The following is a 19,013-nucleotide window of genomic DNA, read 5'->3' as shown; positions in this document are numbered from 1 at the left end:
CTACATGCTGCCCATAGATCTGATCTCTGTTCTGTACTAAGGGGAGTGGAGAGAGGGCTTTTAAGACTAGTGTTACATGCACTATCCTATTTGTGCTGTTAGAGAGGTCGGACCCCTGTTGGCTTCAGGTGCATGCAGTCTGAGAGGCAAACCACACACCTGAAGGGGACAGAGTACCAGACACTAATTCTTCAGAGACATAAGACCTGGATGAAAAGTTGGATTTTCTTGCTCTTTTACAAGGGTCCTGACTACCTCCAATTAAAATAACTTCCTAGTGAGTTTGTGAAGCCAAATACAGATAAATATTAATTTGATAGTTATAAGGCTGTAGATCAAAAAATATATATTTATGCAAACTCTTTGCAATGTGCATTATGTCAGCTCTAGTCAGATTTATTAAAATGACAGAACTTAAGGCTACATTGTTTATATTAGCCAAGAATTTTAATAGGGTCTGTAATCTAAACAGTTTGGTTATAAATGTAATGAACTTTGTCATATCCTGTGAATTGTCCAAGTTCATGGTTGGCCCTTAAACTTTTGTTGGATTTTATTTTTGTTTTGTGTCCTTAGGCTCTGTATAATCGACTGGTTCCTTTAGCGAATGGTGTTCGAGAATTTTCAAAAATTCAACTTGCTCGGCTGAAAGTAAGTTCCCAGTTACGGTTCTTTAAAAAGAAAATGTCATAGAGACAAATCCGAAAAATTGCCAAAGCCAGAAATTTTGAACTTGGTTTGATTTGGGTTTTCAGATACTCTTTTTGGTGTTAAACTCTAAAGAGACAGAATCATACAGCAGAGCGAGTGCAAAGCCAAAAGCCTGAGACCTGGATCCTACACCAAAGAGCAGGGTGGACAAATTAGGTCTCCGTGTCTTCATCTATGAAATAAGAGGAGCGCTCTGCTGATCTAGAGAGTCCTAGTCAACAAACAAATGAGAATATCCAAGAATCCTTCTCTTTCATGAAATTTCTTCAATTTCTAGGAAGATAAAGCCTTTGAAAATTCATCTATCTCAGTTTTTGGTGCAGCAAGATATTCAGATTGTAATTGTGGAAGCGATCTTAATTTTTTTTCATATTATCATTTTCTAGTGCAATTTGCTGCTTGTCCTACTAATCACGTTGATTTCCCCTTGCTCTTCTTCAGAGACTAAAAACTAACTTGAATGGTATGATTTACAGCCACTGCTTGGTAGTAATTGGTTTTAAAAAATTCACCCCCTTGCTTCATACTGAACCAAGGTCAGTTTGTCAAGAGTAATGCATAGTCTTCTGCCCTCAGCAGCTACAACATAGAGTTTCTGTTTCCGAGATTCTTTTCTTACAGTTCTTCATTAAAACCCCCTTTCTTAGAATGTTTCCTTTACAGAAATAGATATATTAACCATGTCAATGTTCTTTTTTTCTGAGTGAATTAGACATTACTAGTTTTGAAAAAATAGACATAAACTTTACTTGAATTATTGGTATTTGGATTTGAAAAGAAGAACTAATGAACTGGAGCATCGTTGTACGGTGTGTCCCTTCTGAGCACAGTACCTGGTGGCCATGTGGAGCGAGTGGCCCGAGAGCTTCCATCTGAGATGGCGTAGTCAGCGAGCACGTGTTTACTGCCGACTGTGCTGATTTTCAGATCCGTCATTTTTTTAATAACATTTTTTATTAGTTTCAGGTGTACAAACAACATAATGATTAGACATTTACACCCCTCACAAAGTGATAACCTCACTATGTCTACCACCCCTCTGACATTGTACATAGCTGGTTTTTTTTGTTTTCTTTTTTAATTTATTGGGGTGACAATTGTTAGTAAAATTACATAGATTTCAGGTGTACAATTCTGTATTACATCATCTATAAAGTACATAGCTGTTACAATACCGTTGACTGTATTCCCTATGCTGTACTTTACATCCCATGAGGGGGAAAAAAAAAAAAAATATATATATATATATATATATAAAATTATAGTTGCCAGTATTATTTTATCTTAGTTTCAGGTGTACAGCGCAGTGGTTAGGCATTTATATAATCTATAAAGTATTCCCCCCCATAAGTCCAGTGCCCATCTGACACCCTACATAGTCTTTACAACATTATTCATTATATTCCCCATACTGTATGTCACTTCCATGACTGTTTTGTAACTACCAATTTGTACTTCCAATCCCTTCATCTTTCTCACCCATCCCCCAATCCCCCTCCCATCTCAAAACCATCTGTTCTCTGTATCTATGAGTCTATTTCTGTTTTGTTTGCTCATTGTTCTGTTCTTTAGATTCCACATATAAGTGACATCAGATCCGTCATTTTAAGGATATGTTACAAATTTCACTGTCTTCCACTTATAGGCGTTATTGGGCCTTCAGCATTTATTTATGAGTTGGCCTAGCCTGAAATTGATGTGAAGTTCAACTTCAGTTTTTTTCAAAAGGTTTTCTTAGTCATGGAGAACATGAAGAGGGATCATTCTGATTACATTTTGCTTTCTCTTCTTTCTAAAATTAAGTGCATTTTTTTTCAACCATTAGAAACTGGGAATAAATAAGACTGATCCGAGCACACTGACGGAAGAGGAAGTGAGGAAATTCTCCCGTCTCAACATTGACCCCTCCACCATCACGTGGCAGAGAGGTGGGTGCCGATGTAACCTCAGGGGGCGACGTATGTTCCAGCCGAAGCTCTTACGTCAGCTTCCCAGAGGCATAATTCTATTAGGTTGGTGCAAAAGTAGTTGCGGTTTTTGCCATTTTTTTTAACCTTTTAAACCGCAATTACTTTCGCACCAACCTGATATTTCCTCCTATTGTCCACGAAGGCTGGTGTTTCCTAATCCCTTTATCTCACCATCCTTGTCTCTCAGCCCTGCCTCCTATTAGGAGAAAAGGCTGCGCCCCGACTTAAACCAACTGCTCTGTATGGGCTCAGTCCATCCACTCCTACGCCTTCCAATTTCTAAGGAAAATTACTTATTTTTCTCTTTTGTCTCTTCTCTGGCTTCTTGTTCTGTATTTTTGTTTTTTTGTTTTTTTTTAAAATCTTAAAGTCCTGCTGCCCTCTCGACCTGCCGCCCTAATTTCTTCCTTTCATTTCCTCACCACTAGCTCCTAAGTTCTTAAATTTGTGTTTTCGGTGCTGAAATGTTTCCTCTGACTTTAGTGGCTTCTAGCCACTTACGAGAATACTCTGTAACACTTCAAATACAATGTGAGGGACTCCCCATTGTCTCCGTCCTGACCACCCTCTTAGCCGTGACACTGCCTCCCTTCTGTCACACTACCCTCTACAAGGGTGTGACTGGAAAAGCCCTAAACGTGGAGTCAGGAGCTGTGAGTGTGTGTCTCCACCCCGCCTCTAACTTACACTGTGTTATTCTGAGTAAGCCATGTACGTGTTCTGGGCCTCGGTCTCTCAGAGATGGAAATGGAGATGGGAACAAACACTTAGAGGAACATGCAGGTAGCATTTGATGAAACCTGTGGTGCTGCAGAAAGCTTAGATGGTATGTGTTCCTGGTCCTTCCTGTGTGCTTCTCAGACCTGCCTACGCACTTTCCCCAGTTCTACCCACTTCCATTTTTATCAGATGCCTGATTCATTGCCATTGCCTTTTCATAGATATTCTTGCTTTCATTTCATCCCCTAATTCAGTAAGTTCATATTGTAGAGATGTTCTGTCATTTCCTTGCTCAGAAGCCTCCATCATGTGTGATGAAATCCTGCCCCTCCTCCCATCCTGGGTGGGATAAAATTGCCACCACATAGTTTGACCTAAGGCCCACTGTGGTGTGGCTCCATGTGCTTTTGCTCTCTGTCAGCTTTCCAGATGGATGGGCGTACCTTCATCCTTCTGCCTGCCCTTGCCCAGCCATCCTCACCCGTCTCCCTGTCTCTGCCCTCCCAGGCACAGCCCTGTCTCTGCCCTCCCAGACACTCTTTTGTGACGCTTCCCTCCTGGGAATCCATTCAAACAGTTCATTAAGAATTTAGTGTTTTCCCACAAACCACGAGGTGGAGAGACAAAGGCAGAGATTGAGTCTTGGCTCTACCATTTATGAGCTATGCAACTTTCAACAAACGATTTACTCAGTTTCCTCTGTAAAATGAAGTAAAATTACAGTCTCCCCTTCTCACAGGCCCATTGCACCATGGCAGTGCTTTCCAAACTCTAAAGCACCAACCAAATAATCAGTAGATGCCCTTGTGATAATAGTTGTGTGATGTAGTATTTCTGTGTGTTTTTGTCTCCCAAACTAGAGTAAAATCTCTTTGGAAAGTTTTAAAAATATTTTTTTATTATAAAAGTAACAACAAATAAAGATTTTTGAAATGTCTAAAAAGAATAAGAAACATTTTGCTATACTAATAAAACTATTTCAGGTTTTTTTGTGCATCTGGATTTTGTGTATAACTCCAATGCTAATTTAGACGTGAAGATTTTATGTCCTACTGCTTCATTTGTATCATAATATGCATGTTTCATTTTGTTAGCTCTTTGTTGTAATGGTAATTTTAAATGCCTCTAGAATATTCCTTTGTGGATAAACCACAGTTTACTTAATTAAGCATGCCTCTATTATTGAATAGACCAACACCATTTTAATAATGGACATGAATATTTTCAGCATTTTATTGGGAAGACTACATTCTTTTAAGTATACTGGAAAGGTTAATTATTACAACACCTTTATATCCAAAACGCATAGTCAAGGCATTTATGAGTTTATGTTACTCTTTAAAACTTTTTCAGAGCTTTACTTGTGAAAGAAAAATCATGCCGGTGGAAATTAAGAGTATTTCAAACCAAGCTTGTGGATATGCTAAGAGAGAAATTTTCACACAGGTGGGCATTTTCCCACACCTGTTTTTTTGGTTCCAGCTACAGCAACCTTCAGAAAGGGGCAGTGGCTCAGGCCCGTCGGTCTTGGGACAGAAAGGCTACATATTCCATCATACCTTGGGCTAATGTTCAGATTGGTTTTCTCTCTGAGAAGTCAGAAAGGACTGAAGCATTCCGTGGTTGCAAGTCAATTTTAATGGAAGTGGCAACCTAAAAAAGTATTCCAGATAAATACTAGAATAATACTGTTTAGGGCACTAAAGCGAAGAAAATGTTACTGCCATAGACAAGCCACCTGGGTCCAGAGGAGTTTGAGATGACATTTAGTAAGTAGTTTAGCTCTTATTCTCATGAATAAATATCAAAAATGGGACTCTTCATCAGATGAATTGAAGACATTTGATGTCGGGTTTGTTTGTTTTTTTAAAGGTGGTATGGGTTTAGACCTAAAAATACTGTAACCCTTGTTAGGAGATTAGATCTTGATTATGACTTGATAACTAGAGAGGGGACACTCAGGGACTGTGTGGGGCTGAGAACCTCTTCTCAGACCATGTGGCTGTCACATCTTTAATGGTCACCCCTCTCCTGTCGTCCTGGTGTTTCTTGCACCCTATACCTCATATCAGAAGCTTAAAGTCCTCGTGTGCCTGTAGCAACAGGGTGGAACCGGGAGCTGATAGCCTATCCCAGGAACACTTAACATGAGCAGAAGAAACAGTAGACATAGAGCCACTTTGTTGTTCCTAGGGGGGCACGACCCCTGCCTCTCTGAGCACTGGAACTCCTCAGGGCTCACAGTCTTCCCTTCTCCCCATCTCGATGGTGTGTCCCTTTCTTGGCTGTGAGACCAATGGCCCACAAGTCGCAGTCATCCACAGGGAACTGTCATCAGGTTCCTGGTTCCCAGCGTTGCCTGACAGCCCAGCAGAGAATCATTGCAGTTCTTGCCCTGAAACCAAAATAGCGGGCCTGCCCCCGAGGGCGTACCTTGTACACCCCAGACCCTGAGCGGCTGTGGTTCCTAGGCCGTTAGGCTCACTCCGTCCCTCAAGACGTCGTCAGCACTGTCATACTAAAAGGACCATCTAGAGCAAAGAATAAACAGATTTCTCCACACTCATTCATGCTCTCCTTGTCTCCCCTTTGCCAGTAAATGCCTTAGCTCAGAGGCGGGTCTTGTTCATCTTTGTATCCCCGTACAGCTAGCAGGGACCTGGCACACAATTGGCCCTCAGCAGATATTCCTGGAGTGAAGAGATGTTCCTCATCCCACCTTTGGTTCTATCGTGTGGAGGCCAGGAATTACGTATCACTCACTTAGGGTCACTTTCTCGTATCTTTCTTGTGTGTCAGAGTTTAGTCTTCACATTCCTTCTCTTATGTATCACTGACGCAGTCACACGACTCTCCCTGTATCAAAAGCGTGTGGCTGTGCGATGCCCTGCTCTGCTGGGTCACCGTACACGCACGGGCGGACTTTCAGTGCCACTGATTATAGTTCATTTCACCAACATTAATTTTTGGCTTGTTTGTGTTCCCTTTTAAATAAAAAACAGCTGAACTTCCAGTAACTAGATCACATCAATCTTGTGCCAAGATTCTGTGTACTACACATGAGAGTAAGAAGCGTTTTTACTTTATATGACTCTGCCACGTAGGACTGAGGAATAAGGGCTAGCTCGTGATCAGATTGAGAAACATTCCTTTCCCTGTATCTATACTCTGCTTATATCTGAAAATCGTAAAGAAGGTTTAGATGTGTTGAGTGTGTGAGTGTGTACAAATGTGCAAGAGAGAGACTTACATGTGGAGGAGACTGGCAGCAGCTGAGTCAGGGAACAACCAAGGTGGGCAGGTCTGCTCGTGCTTTGTGTGAAAGAAACACACAATCCTACAGAAGCTTTCATCCTACAGAAGCTTTCAGTCCCCAGAAACATAATTCCCATCACCATGGTCAGTGCCGTATTATACATTCAGTGAATTGGATCTAAGTTGTCAGTGCAGACAGCTTATTATTTGAAGACCCATAAATTATTAGTGAAGTCTCTGTCCTTCTGGCTTTGTTTCGGGCATTGTCGAATTGATTTTCACTAAAACCAAATCTAGTTTTCACAAACAAAATGCAAATCAGTGCAATGCAAACAAGCCAATAAAAAATGGAGAGAATCGATGCCTGCTTGGGTCATGATTAACTTCTTCCTTCCCCTCATGCTACTTTGCTTTTTAATTGTGCTTCAATGTAGATATATATATCACTTTCACCATTTGTAAGTGTGTAATTAATGCCATTAAATACTACATTCACAAGGCTTTCAATGATTACACCATCACCATTATCTACCCAAAACCTTTCCATCATCCCCAAGAAAAACTCTGTACCCATTAAACGGTAACTCCCCTTCCACCCTCAGCCCCTGGTAACCACTGTTTTACATTCTGTCTCTATGAATTTGCCTATTCTAGGTACCTCATTATAAGTGGAATCTTCTAATATTTGTCCTTCTAGCTTACTTCATCATGCCTTGTATTTCCAGTGTCCATCCATGTTGTAGCATATAGCAAACGTTCATTCCTTTTTATGACTGTATAATGTTCCACTGTACGTGTATACCACGTTTTATTCATTCATCTGTTGGGCACTTGGTTGTTCCCTCCTTTTAGCTATTGTGAATGATGCTGCTATGAACATGGGTGTCCAAATACCCGTTCAAGTCCCAGCTTTCTGTTCTACTAGATATATACCTAGAAGTTGAATTGCTGGGTCATGTTCAATATTGAACCTTTTGAGAAACTTAATATCCTTCTTGGGACTTGGGTTTCAGCGTTACATGTCACTGCTTCAGAAATGCTTTTCTGTACTGCCTAGTCAAAACTGGTTCCCGACCCCACGAACGCCCTGACACACATCGTCATACCACCTCCTTCATCTTCTTAAGGCACATGTCATTAGCTGACATTTTCTTGTTTATTTGATCCCTCTCTGTGTCCTCCCCCTGGAGTGTCAGCCCCAGGAAGCAAGACCTTATCTCTTGCTCGACACGGCTTCCCCGGCACTCAGAACACAGCTAGATGCACACTAGGCCGCTAGGCTGTGCATATTGATTAAATAACCTGTTCTTTTCTCTTTCAGTATTGGATACAAATGACCGGTTTCTACGAAAAATAACGATTGGGCAGGCACACACAGAGAAGGGATATTCCCGGCAGGTAGGTGGCCTTTTCTTCACAGGAATGGCTCTGTTCTTACTAGTATTGGTTTATACTGGCCCAGAAACTGGTTCTCTGCTATTCTCCTTCCTCTGCTGGCAGTGGCCAGTGAGTGTCCCACCGTCTCAGGTTTTGTTTGCAATCCCTCAGCGGGACTGAGAGAGGATCAAAAGGTGGGAAGTCTCCTGTATTATCTTATCCTTTCTTGTGTGATTTTAGTTGTGTTTCTGCAGTGAGCCACTCAGGGTGTCCCTGGAATGTAAATCCTAACATTTTATTACAAACCCGCCCAGTTATTACTACATCTGCATTACAACTAAAAAATGAAAATCTTGGACATATTACTGAAGTTTAACAACCAAAGAAAAAACACCTAGTTATTTGACTTAATAGCTTGAGGAATTTTTAAGGATAATGTCTTATTACCCAAATCCAGAGAATGTGGAAGCCAAATTACAATGTCCACTTTCATTTTAATAAGTTTCCAGTGTGGGGCGATGGTGTTTAGGGGATATAAATCCATTTCATAACTTTTTAGCCAGGCACAGTAGGTCTCTAAATTATTATTTTTCGATAATAAACTTTATATTTTAAGACAGTCTTAGATTTACAGCCTTTACATTGTTAAGTTTTCTTGGTGAAAAAAAGAATCACTTTTACTCTAATATTCAGCCCTCATACCAAATAGCTTTTTTAGATCTTTGGAATATTTTGAATTAAAAAGTGAATATGGGGATTGGATCAAGAAGACGCTCTAAGCCCATGCACCTTCCCTCCCCCTCTGAATTCTGGAACTGACATACAGAAACAGATTTCAAACAATTAGTCAGTATCTGTGCTAGAAAGCCAGGATCATTGCCATATGATTTTAGGAGCTCCCGGAAAATAGGAAGATAGAAGTGGATGGATGGAGAAGAGCACAGACCCACATCTGGTAGAAGTGTTTTAGGGGGTCTGTAAATTCAGAGCTCTACGTCTCAGAAACAGGAGAAGGCCAGAACAGCCCTCAGGGTGAGTTGTTGGGGACAGCTCCCAAGAAGCTGGCGACGGGTCCTTTCCCGTGACACGTGTGCTGACTCCCATGCTGCTGATGGACATGTCTCAGCCTGCGGTTCTGAGTGTGGTCCTGAGGTCAGTGTCTGGCATGTACCACCCGGCCCTGGGGTGCCCCTCACCTCACAGTCACTGATTTGCATGTAGATTATGCCTCCTGTCTGGCATTGAAAAGTGTCCTGTTCAAAGAAAAGCAGTGTATTGTGACTTTTTTTTTTTTAGGAAATCGCAGCCTTTTGTCATTTGCACAGAGGGCGCTTGCAGGATTAGCAGTGGCCCTGTAGGGGTACTGTAAGGATTAGCAGGGCAGGAAGCCACGCAGCAGCAGCTCCTGTGTCTGCCCTGCCCAGTCCCTGGGCATAGACAGGCCAAGGTCATTACAAACCAGGTCCACAGACAGGCAGGAAGGAGCACCAAAGCCTAGAACTGCCACACTCCAAGGAAATCCCCATCGTGAAGATTGACACCAGACCTAACAAAGAAGCCCGCGTGCCCAAGGGAAAAACACGATGGCAGAGCAGATGGAAGTTGTCTTTAAAAAGAATAATGTCAGTATTCTCAGAGGATTGAGAGACACATCATGCAAGGAGTGAGAATTGGCCATTGTGGAAAAAAGTCAGTTAAAATCTTAGAAATACAACTATGATGTCAAAACAAAATCCGTTTACTGAGTAAGAGAACTGGCCTAAGTGTGAGGGAAGGAAGGCCAATCCAAGGATTCTCCCAGAACCTAGTACCAAAAGGGAAGCCGTAGAAAATATAAAGGAAAAGTTAGACACGGGACGCACGTTGAGAAGTTCTAACCCACAGCTCATAAAAAGGGAATGTATTGACTTGAAGGAAAATATGAATTTTCATACTACAGACACTAACAAGTGCTGAGCAGGGTGAATAAAGAACAACTTGTACCTAGACACATCAGAACACTAAGGGGAAAAAAAACAAAAACTTCCAAAGGGCTGCCAGAGAGAAAAAGGTTCATGACAAAGGAGTAAGACTCAGATTGGCATCAGATTTCTCACTGACACTGAATGCATGGTGACTGGGAAAATTGATTTGGAGTTCTAAAGGAAAAATATTTTCCACTTAGAATCCCTAAGCAGAATGAGAATGACAGCAGCCACAACAGTGAACCATTCTGAATAGAACACACAAAATAAGCTGGCTGGAGTAGGTCAAAAACGGTGGTAGTTGCTATAGATATGAACCAGCACCAATATAACATGCGGAAGTGCTAAAGAAAAGAATAGATAATTTTGACGTAGATTTTAAAATCTGCAGTGTGAAAAATGACATGCAAAAACATTCAAAGACCAGTAACAGACTGGGAGATATTTTTTGCAATACCGGGGGTGCCAAAAAAATGGATACACATGACTTGTATTCATCCTTTGTTACAGTATATATTGAGTATTACAATTTTAGTACAGTTTTTTCCTTTCTTAAAATGTGTATGCATTTTTCGGAGGCACCCTCTGTATATATAACAAAGAATTAATGTGCCAAATATAAAAAGAACTTCCCCAAAATAATACTCAAATATTGCTCTCAGTAAGACTTTCACTGGTCACCTTTAAAACTGCAACTGCCTGTCCCAGAATTCCCTCTTTCCTGTCCCTGCTAGCCTTACTTACCTTGTTTATTTTCTGCCTCCTGTTGTTAAAATGTGAGTTTCATGAAGGCAGGGGTTTTTGTTTGTTTTGTTCACTGCCGTATTCTCAGTGCATAGAACTTTGTTACATGGTAGTACTAGGTGTTAATAAATACTTGCTAAATAAATGAATAGAGTAAGTAAAAGGCAGTTTACAAAAACAACGCCGACAGGTAATCATGAAACTGCAAATTAAAAAACAATGTATTATTTACCTATGAGCTTATCAAAACAAATAAGTATTAAATGTTAGTTAGGATGCAAAGAAATAGAGACTTACACAGTATTAGTGGGCATTATAGATTGGTAACGTCTCTTGGATGATCGTTTGTTAGTATTAAAATTTGAAATGACCCAACATTTCCAACTCCAGGACTATAGATTAAAAAAAAAAAAAAAATAGAAGAAGGAATATTTGTGTATGTGAAAAAAAAACCGTATGTATAAGGTTATTAATTACATCATTATTTATAATGGTGGAAATTTGAAACACTCCAAATGTTTATCAGTAGGGCAGTTACATATCTTTGGTGTCTCCTGTACCACAGATACATGTGACTGTTGAAAATAATAAAGTGTGTGTAGGGAGGGTGACACAGAGCTCTCATAACAATTATGAAATGGAAAGGTTAAAAAAAAACTTACACATTAAAAACATTTGAAGTAAAATACATATAGTGAAATCTGGTTTATGTTAAGAAAATGCCATCATACACTATATACACACACACACACACACACATACACACACGAAGTAGAAACTGGTAAGATGTCTGCCAACTTCAGACACTGGTTACTTCTGGAAAGAGGATTGGGAAAGAAGGAAGGCCTTTTACATTTTCTCTGCATATTTTTGTTCCTTAACTAGGCACCAGAGAGGGAAGATTATTGTCTATGATTGGAATGCCTATTATGCACCTTGTATTAGTAGGCTCATTACATACATTAGCACATTCAGTTTGTAAATCAAGTTTACAAACAAAAGTAGTTATGTTATGTAACTTGCCCAAGGTTATATCCTATATTTATGCACACGTTTTTAAATAAAAAGGATTGTTTTCATTTTTGTGTGTATTCTTGTTGGATGATATCCTCAGGACAAATTCCCAGATCCATAATTGCAGAGTCAAATTGGATGCAGATTTCAAGTGTTGGTGTACATTTCCATATTACCTTCCAGAAAAGCCATGTCGATTCATAACCTTGCCAACATTGCTGAATATCCTTTGTTTAAATTTGTGATAAATAATAAGAATAATCTCGTTTATATCTTTATATGATTTTGAAATATTTTATTTGCAAAACAAAAATGAGCAACCCTCTAATAGGTATGTCATCCAGTCAATAAAACGAGTAACAATGATATTTACATTGATCCAATTTGTTTCATTTTTGATATTACGCAAGATGCCACATTTTGAGAATGGAATGATTACAAATGAAGAACTTTTATGTGTATTATAAATTCCACTTATAACTTACACAGATAATATTTTAAGAATACTTCTAGTCTCACGTTTTATATAGAAAGGCTCAATAGTCTTAGTTATTTTTTTATATGCAATGTTTATAATGGAGTGGTGGTATAGAGAATCCTAAATGTTGTACAATGAAAAATCACTTATGTTTGGAATCGGTTATATTGAGACTATAATAATTGGATATAGTTGCATTTGACTTTCAGGTGATATTTTTTCACTAAATAGATGACTAAATGAAATTCCATTCAGGAGGTAGCCAGAAGAAGCTCCTTCTTTCCTTCCTTTCCTTTCTTGTCAGTGACGGAAACGGACAATTCATAAGGTGATCCCACTAGGGCATAGCTAATTTCTGTCTATGTAAACTTGAACTTTTCTGGCTCGCACGCCCCTTGGGAAGAAGAGAATTCAGCGGAGCATAATGAAGTGGTTTGTCCAGTGCTAAATTAGGAGCAGGCGGAAGTGCGTGTTCCTTGTGTGTCTGAGTTCCTGCTGGGCTGTGTGCAGCCTGGAGTCACAGCTGGGAGCGGGAGTAGGAAGGCCCAGGGACTTGCTGCAGAAAACAGTTGCTTTCCAGCATTCATTGCTGGGCACCTCCAGATCCCCTGTGGCCAAGCCCTCGGGGGTAGCTGAACACTGATTCTGTGTCCCCTTTCGACTTGGAGGATCATACCCGTTAGGGTGTCCTCGCTGCTGTGTTGAGCTCTACTCCCTCTGGGGAACTGGCCCCAGGACCGTCTTTCACTGTCTGTTCCTCGTCTCTTTACTGGATAGACAAATGCAAGCACCTTGACACACTGATGAGTAACGAGCGGAGGTCGTCAGCAGGCTGCCCGTTTATTCAGTGGATATGTACTGAGTGCCCACTGGGTTTCACACTCAGCCCTCCAAGCTGGGATTCAGAAGCGAACCCTCCCCAAACAGCCCTGCCTGCATGGCACTTACAGTCCAGTGGTGGAGACAAGTATCGTACATAATCCCATTAATCATCAATTGCAAGTCTGAAACATGCTACAGAGCAAACCACAGAGAGCCCTGAGCTGGTGTAAGGGGGGCCTCGCCAGGCCGAGTCCTGCTCAGCACAGCCAATGGAAGAAGAGGAGGCCGCCCTAGAGATAACCAGGGCCAGGAAGGGACGTGCTCTAGACACTCAGAAAACGTGTGCCTTGGAGCACAGCCCATCGAGGGGAACCCCCAGACCTGCAAGAGCTGTAAATGCTGAAATTCAGCTCCTTGGCCCTCAAGCCGACCGGTACCTTTGCTTCTGCCCCTCAGGCGCAGTTTGACATCGCAGTGGCGAGCGAGATCATGGCTGTGCTGGCCCTGACGGACAGCCTGACGGACATGAAGGACAGGCTGGGCAGGATGGTAGTGGCCAGTGACGAAAGTGGGCAGCCTGTAACAGCAGAGGATTTGGTGAGTACGTCCATCTCAGGAGCTCCAGAGAGCTCGCGGTCCCTGTTCTTTTGTAATCAGGGGCATGAAGGATTTCTTTCTCTTATCAGTGTGCCTAACGGGAATTCAGAGAATTTCTGCACACGCATGTTTGTCCCCCTCACGAGCCTGTTTGTTTTACAGCTTCATAATATTCTCACAGGCATTTAGTAATGTGCTTGTAATTGGCTCCAAGCACAGCACATGAAATTTACTTCATAAGCTTTTCCTAATCCTCGCCAGTCCTCACCTGTGCTCTCCCCGGGCTGGGGTCGTCCTCCTGCCTCCTTGGGCTTTTTAAAAAGTGTGCTCTATGCCTGCTTTAAATTGAGGGCAAATCACCTTTCAAAGGACTAGGAAGTAAGTGGCTCCAACCTCATGAAAGGGAAGATTAAATTAATCGGGCACATTTTTGGCTCCAGCCTGCTCCCTGGGCACCCTGGCTTGTTTAATTTTGTGCCTTAGATTTGGGTTTCACATTATAAAAGCAGGTCTCCACTTTAATCAGTGTTACTCATATCTAGCTCCTTTTTGAATGGAATGATGCTTTTTATAAAGCTTTCATGGAATCTTGGCACGCTGCTGCCGTTTTTAGTGCTTATTCTAATTTGGCACGCTAATCGTTTTGTTCTTTTTAATAACCGTCTTTCCTGTTAACTTAAACCCCACCAGTGGTGTAGTTATTTCATTTGCTTGTACGTGTTTATAAGAACACAGGTATGCCATAGGCCTATTGGACAGCCATTGCTCTAAGCTTACTTCCCACATACTGAGTCATATGCAATGGTGAGAACTAAAACACACACTGCTGGTTGAAAAAACAGTTGTGGAAGGAGAAAAACAAATTAATATTTTATTAATTCCAAGAGCTTAGGATGCAGTATGAATCCTTTGCCAACATGTCTTGATTACGTTTTGGCTGCTTTAGAAGAAATGAATCTGACTGACTCATCTCATAGGTCTTGTCAAGTAAATTAAACAGACAGGTTTGTATCAGCAGCCCTGTGGAATGCTCAATACAAAGCTTAAAGAGAAAACCCATATTCCACTTGCTGTAAAAGTACTGCTTTCCAAACATTGTTAAACACTACATTTCTATCTAAACTGACATATTACAGTTTCTGTATAAATCTATTTTTCTGTATCCTATTAACCTTAGGTACCAATAAATACTTGGCAGGAGTAATTTGAAATTTAACCCTCAAATATCCCTAAACTTGTATTTTTGTATGTGGTAAAAATCTTGGTTCTGGAACAAACTCAAAGTCTGTTCTTTTTAGTTATCTTTTGTGGTTCTTTGCAAAAGCACCTAATCTCTGCAGAGTGTGTTCATCGAGTTGGAGCTATGAGTGGTTGGTCCTCTCTAGAAAATTAAAGGAGGGCTTTCAGAGCGTCTATCCTTTCATTTCATTCACTGTTTTATAGCTTGTTTTTGATTTGGTAAAAAAAAAAAAAATTTACGTACTGCATTTGAGAGAAGGAATAGATGGCCTCTGAAAGCTTCTTGTAAGATGATTGATTCTGATATCCCCTGGGAGAATATGTCCGAGCTCTCCCCACCGTGGACTTGGGATATGGAACAGGTCACATAGCTTACAGTGCACATGACAGTGCAGAGCTGCTCTCGGTGGTGAAGTGTTTTTGCGTGGGTTGGGTTTGGTAACAGTTATTGTATAAAGAGCAACAAAAAATGTGGCACAGAAAACCAAGGAGGAGGTGGTAACCTACCTGAGATGATCCAACAGAAATGTCCAGTTTCCTTCCTCCTTTAGTTTCTTGAGCCAGGTTTATTTGACCAGGAAGTAAAAGCAAGAGTAGTGTGCAGAAAAACAGGCAAACTACTATTCTTCCACATGTTCTGTGTTATGAAAAGAGAGCTAATTTATTTGAGCCCTTCCTAGCCACCAGCTTTCACAGTAAAATATCTTAATATATTTATAATAGGTGGGTTATATTTCTTGCAATGTATATTCTGTACAATCAAGTAGAAAATAAATTGGATTTTCTTATAAATCTGAAATGATAGAATATAACAATAGAAATTGATCACATAGAGAAACAATATTGTGATAGAAGTGGAGGGAGAAAGTGAGAAACTAATGCACTTTGGAGAGATGAAGATTCTCTAAATCCCACCACCAGATCTGTTAAGATCTGTGGCATGCCTATTTTATTTTTTCATGGCTACATTCACATGCATTTGCTCATATTAGAGCATTCCAATAACCTAGTTTGTTGAAAGACATTTGCCCAGTATCTTTAGCAAAGGTGGAAGGGTGTGTGTTTTTTTTAAAGCTTACCTTTGTGACATTCTCTGGCTCACTTTTTCCATCAGTGCTTAGACTTCATCCTGTTGTCTCCCTTCTCTCTTCTTTTCCAGGAAAGGGAGCTTAGAGGGAGCCTGACCCAGGGCTTCCTGAGATTGGAGGGAGGCAGCCCCACTCTAAGCAGACAGATAATATGAGACACAGAAAATGAGAAACCTTTCAAGTGCAAGTTTTTTAAGTGCCTTCTCTGTCTGGGATGAGACGATGGATGCTTTTAGACAGTTCTTTTTACCTCTCTTCATTCCTGCTCTGTAAATAGCCTTGTTTCAGTTCTTCATCTCATTTCTTTGGTCAATAGTAAAATCTCTGGTAATGAAAAAATAATGATCATAATTGCCAGAAAACACTTTTAGGTGGACTGAGAGATCTGTTTCTGGCAAGCCTCTGAAACACCCTCAAGGGAGGTTTTGGGGGGGCGGGGGATGCAATGACTATTGCTTCCCCATCACTCTTCAACTCTTAGGTGGTTGACATCCATTCAGATGGAGAGAGATGACACAGGTAGCAGTGCTGTGTCACATGTAGCCCAGAGGTGACAGGAGCCTGTGGGGTGCCCACCCAGGAGGCAGGCTGGTGGGAAATGGCCAAGAAATTCACCCACGGATCATCTTTTGTCAATAATCTAAATAAGTATGTTTTTCTTTCATGGGAGGAAATATTTTTAATTTATTTTTAGTTATAGTTGACGTACAATATTAGATTCATTTCAGTGTACAACATAGTGATTCAACATTTATATACCTTATGACAACTACAATAAATCTTGTAACCATCTGTCACTGTACGTAGTTATTACGATATTATTGACTCTACCCTTATGCTGTACAGTACATCCATGTGACTTACTTTATAACTAAAGTTTGTGTTTTTTAGTCTTCCCCTTTTCCACCCAACCCTCCCACCCACCTCCTCTCTGGCAAACATCAGTTTGTTCTCTGTATCTATGAGTTTGTTTGTTTTGTTTTGTTTGTTCATTTGTTTTTGAGATTCCACATATAAGTGAAATTATGGTATTTGTCTTTCTCTGTCTGACTTTTTTCACTTAGCATAATACCCTCCAGGTCTATCCAGGTTGTAGAAAATGGTGAGATTTCATTCTTTTGTATGGCTGAGTAATATTCCATTGGGTGTATGTACCACATCTTCTCCATCCATTCATCTATCTATGGACACCTAGGTTGCTTCCATATCTTGGCTATGAACATAGGAGTTCATATATCTTTTTGTATTATTTTCGTTGTCTTTGGATAAATACCCAGGAATGGAATTGCTGGGTCATAAGGTAGTTCTGTTTTTAATTTTTTGAGAAACCTCCATACTGTTTTCTATAGTGGCTGTACCAATTTACAATCCCACCAGGGAGGGTTCCCTTTTCTCCACATCCTCACCAGCAGTTGTTGATTGTTGGTTTTTTCACGATAGCCGTTATGACAGGAGTGAGGTGATAGCTCATTTTGGTTTTAATTTGCATTTCTCTGATGATTAGTCACATTGAGCATCTCTTCATTTGTCTGTTGGCCATCTGTATGTCCTCTTGGGCAAAATGTCTATTCAGGTTCTTTGCCCATTTTTTAATTGGATTGTTTGTGTTTGATGTTGAGCTGTATGCATTGTTTATATATTTTGGATATTAACCCCTTGTCAGATGTATCATTTGTAAATATCTTCTCCCATTCAGCAGGTTGCCTTTTCGCCTTGTTGATGGTTTCTTCTGCTGTGCAGAGCTTTTTAGTTTGATGTAGTCCCATTTTTTTATTTTTTATTTTCTTGCCCTTGACCAAGGAGACATATCCAAAAACTTATACATATATATATATATATATATATATATATATATATATATATATATATATATATGTATGTGTGTATAATTAATTATATACAAATAGTTAAGAGCAATGTCACAGAGTTTGCTGCCTTTGTTTTCTTGTAGGAGCTTTATGATTTCAGGTCTTCCATTTAAGTCTGTAACCCATTTTGAATTTATTTTTATATATGGTGTAAGAAAGTGGTCTAGTTTTATCTTTTCACATGTATTTATCCAGTTTTTCCAACACCATTTATTGAAGAGACTGTCTTTCCCCGTTGTATATTCTTGACTCCTTTGTTGTAGATTGACCAGGTAAGCATGGGTTTATTTCTGGGCTCTTTTCTGTTCCATTGATTTATGTATCTGTTTTTGTGCCTGTATCATACAGTTTTGATTGTTATAGCCTTGTAGTATAGTTTGAAATCAGGGAGCATGATACCTCCAGCTTTGTGTTTCTTTCTCAAGATTTTGTTGGCTGTTTGGGTCTTTGGCAGTTCCACATAATTTTAGGATTGTTTGTTCTAGTTCTTTGAAAAATGCCATTGATATTTTGAAAGAGATTAAATAATTGTTTTTTTTCTCTCTCTCATTTAGGGGGTGACAGGTGCTTTGACAGTTTTGATGAAAGATGCAATAAAACCAAACCTGATGCAGACCCTAGAAGTAAGTGGTTTCCTTTTCACAGAAATGGTTGGCAGTTTGGATTAATTGTATTGCTTGTGTGTCCCCACATGTGAACATGTCCAGTCAATAGAAGCCCACGAGGAGGATCAGAATTTCTCCTTGGTCATCCAAAAAAGGTTAAAAGTATATTCATAGCTTCTTTAATATAATTCATATCTTGGCTGATGAAGTACTAACTGACCAAAGTAGAAACTTAGAAACTCAATGTCTCTCTGATATCTCCAGATCTTGTGTAGCCATATTTACATGATATGATTTATTTTGCCTTTTTTTGATTTAGCCTCATAATCATTAGCTTTTAAGTTTTTTGGTTTGTTTTTCCCAAATAAAACATATAGTAAACATTGAGAAATGTTTTCCAGGACAATGTGCTGTACCCTACTGTTTTAAGACTATTGTTTTTGTATATATATCTTTCCCTGCTCTTGTCTTCATTGAACTTAAATTTCCTCATCAAAATACCTCTATTTTCATGCACTTTGTTAGTCACTCATCTTGCTTTTTTGACGTAGTAATTGTCTA

The 19,013-nt window shown here is 40.0% G+C and overlaps 1 protein-coding gene across 1 annotated transcript in view; it reads left to right on the top strand.

The window, feature by feature from the left end:
- The window catches only part of MTHFD1L (methylenetetrahydrofolate dehydrogenase (NADP+ dependent) 1 like), a 188,026-nt gene that overhangs the window by 54,811 nt on the left and 114,202 nt on the right, over window positions 1-19,013 (top strand). Inside the window, exons 15-19 of the mRNA XM_074333706.2 lie at window positions 577-651; window positions 2,537-2,639; window positions 7,978-8,054; window positions 13,512-13,652; window positions 18,402-18,470. Of these exons, the coding sequence (XP_074189807.1) occupies window positions 577-651; window positions 2,537-2,639; window positions 7,978-8,054; window positions 13,512-13,652; window positions 18,402-18,470 (465 nt within the window). The remainder of the gene's footprint in view (window positions 1-576; window positions 652-2,536; window positions 2,640-7,977; window positions 8,055-13,511; window positions 13,653-18,401; window positions 18,471-19,013) is intronic.

This window comes from Rhinolophus sinicus, chromosome 2 (assembly GCF_057876585.1).
Source record: "Rhinolophus sinicus isolate RSI-liver-muscle chromosome 2, RSI-T2T, whole genome shotgun sequence".
Lineage (NCBI taxonomy): Eukaryota > Metazoa > Chordata > Mammalia > Chiroptera > Rhinolophidae > Rhinolophus > Rhinolophus sinicus.
The sequence above is the reverse complement of the archived record's forward strand: the minus strand, read 5'-3'. Positions and strand labels throughout refer to the sequence as shown.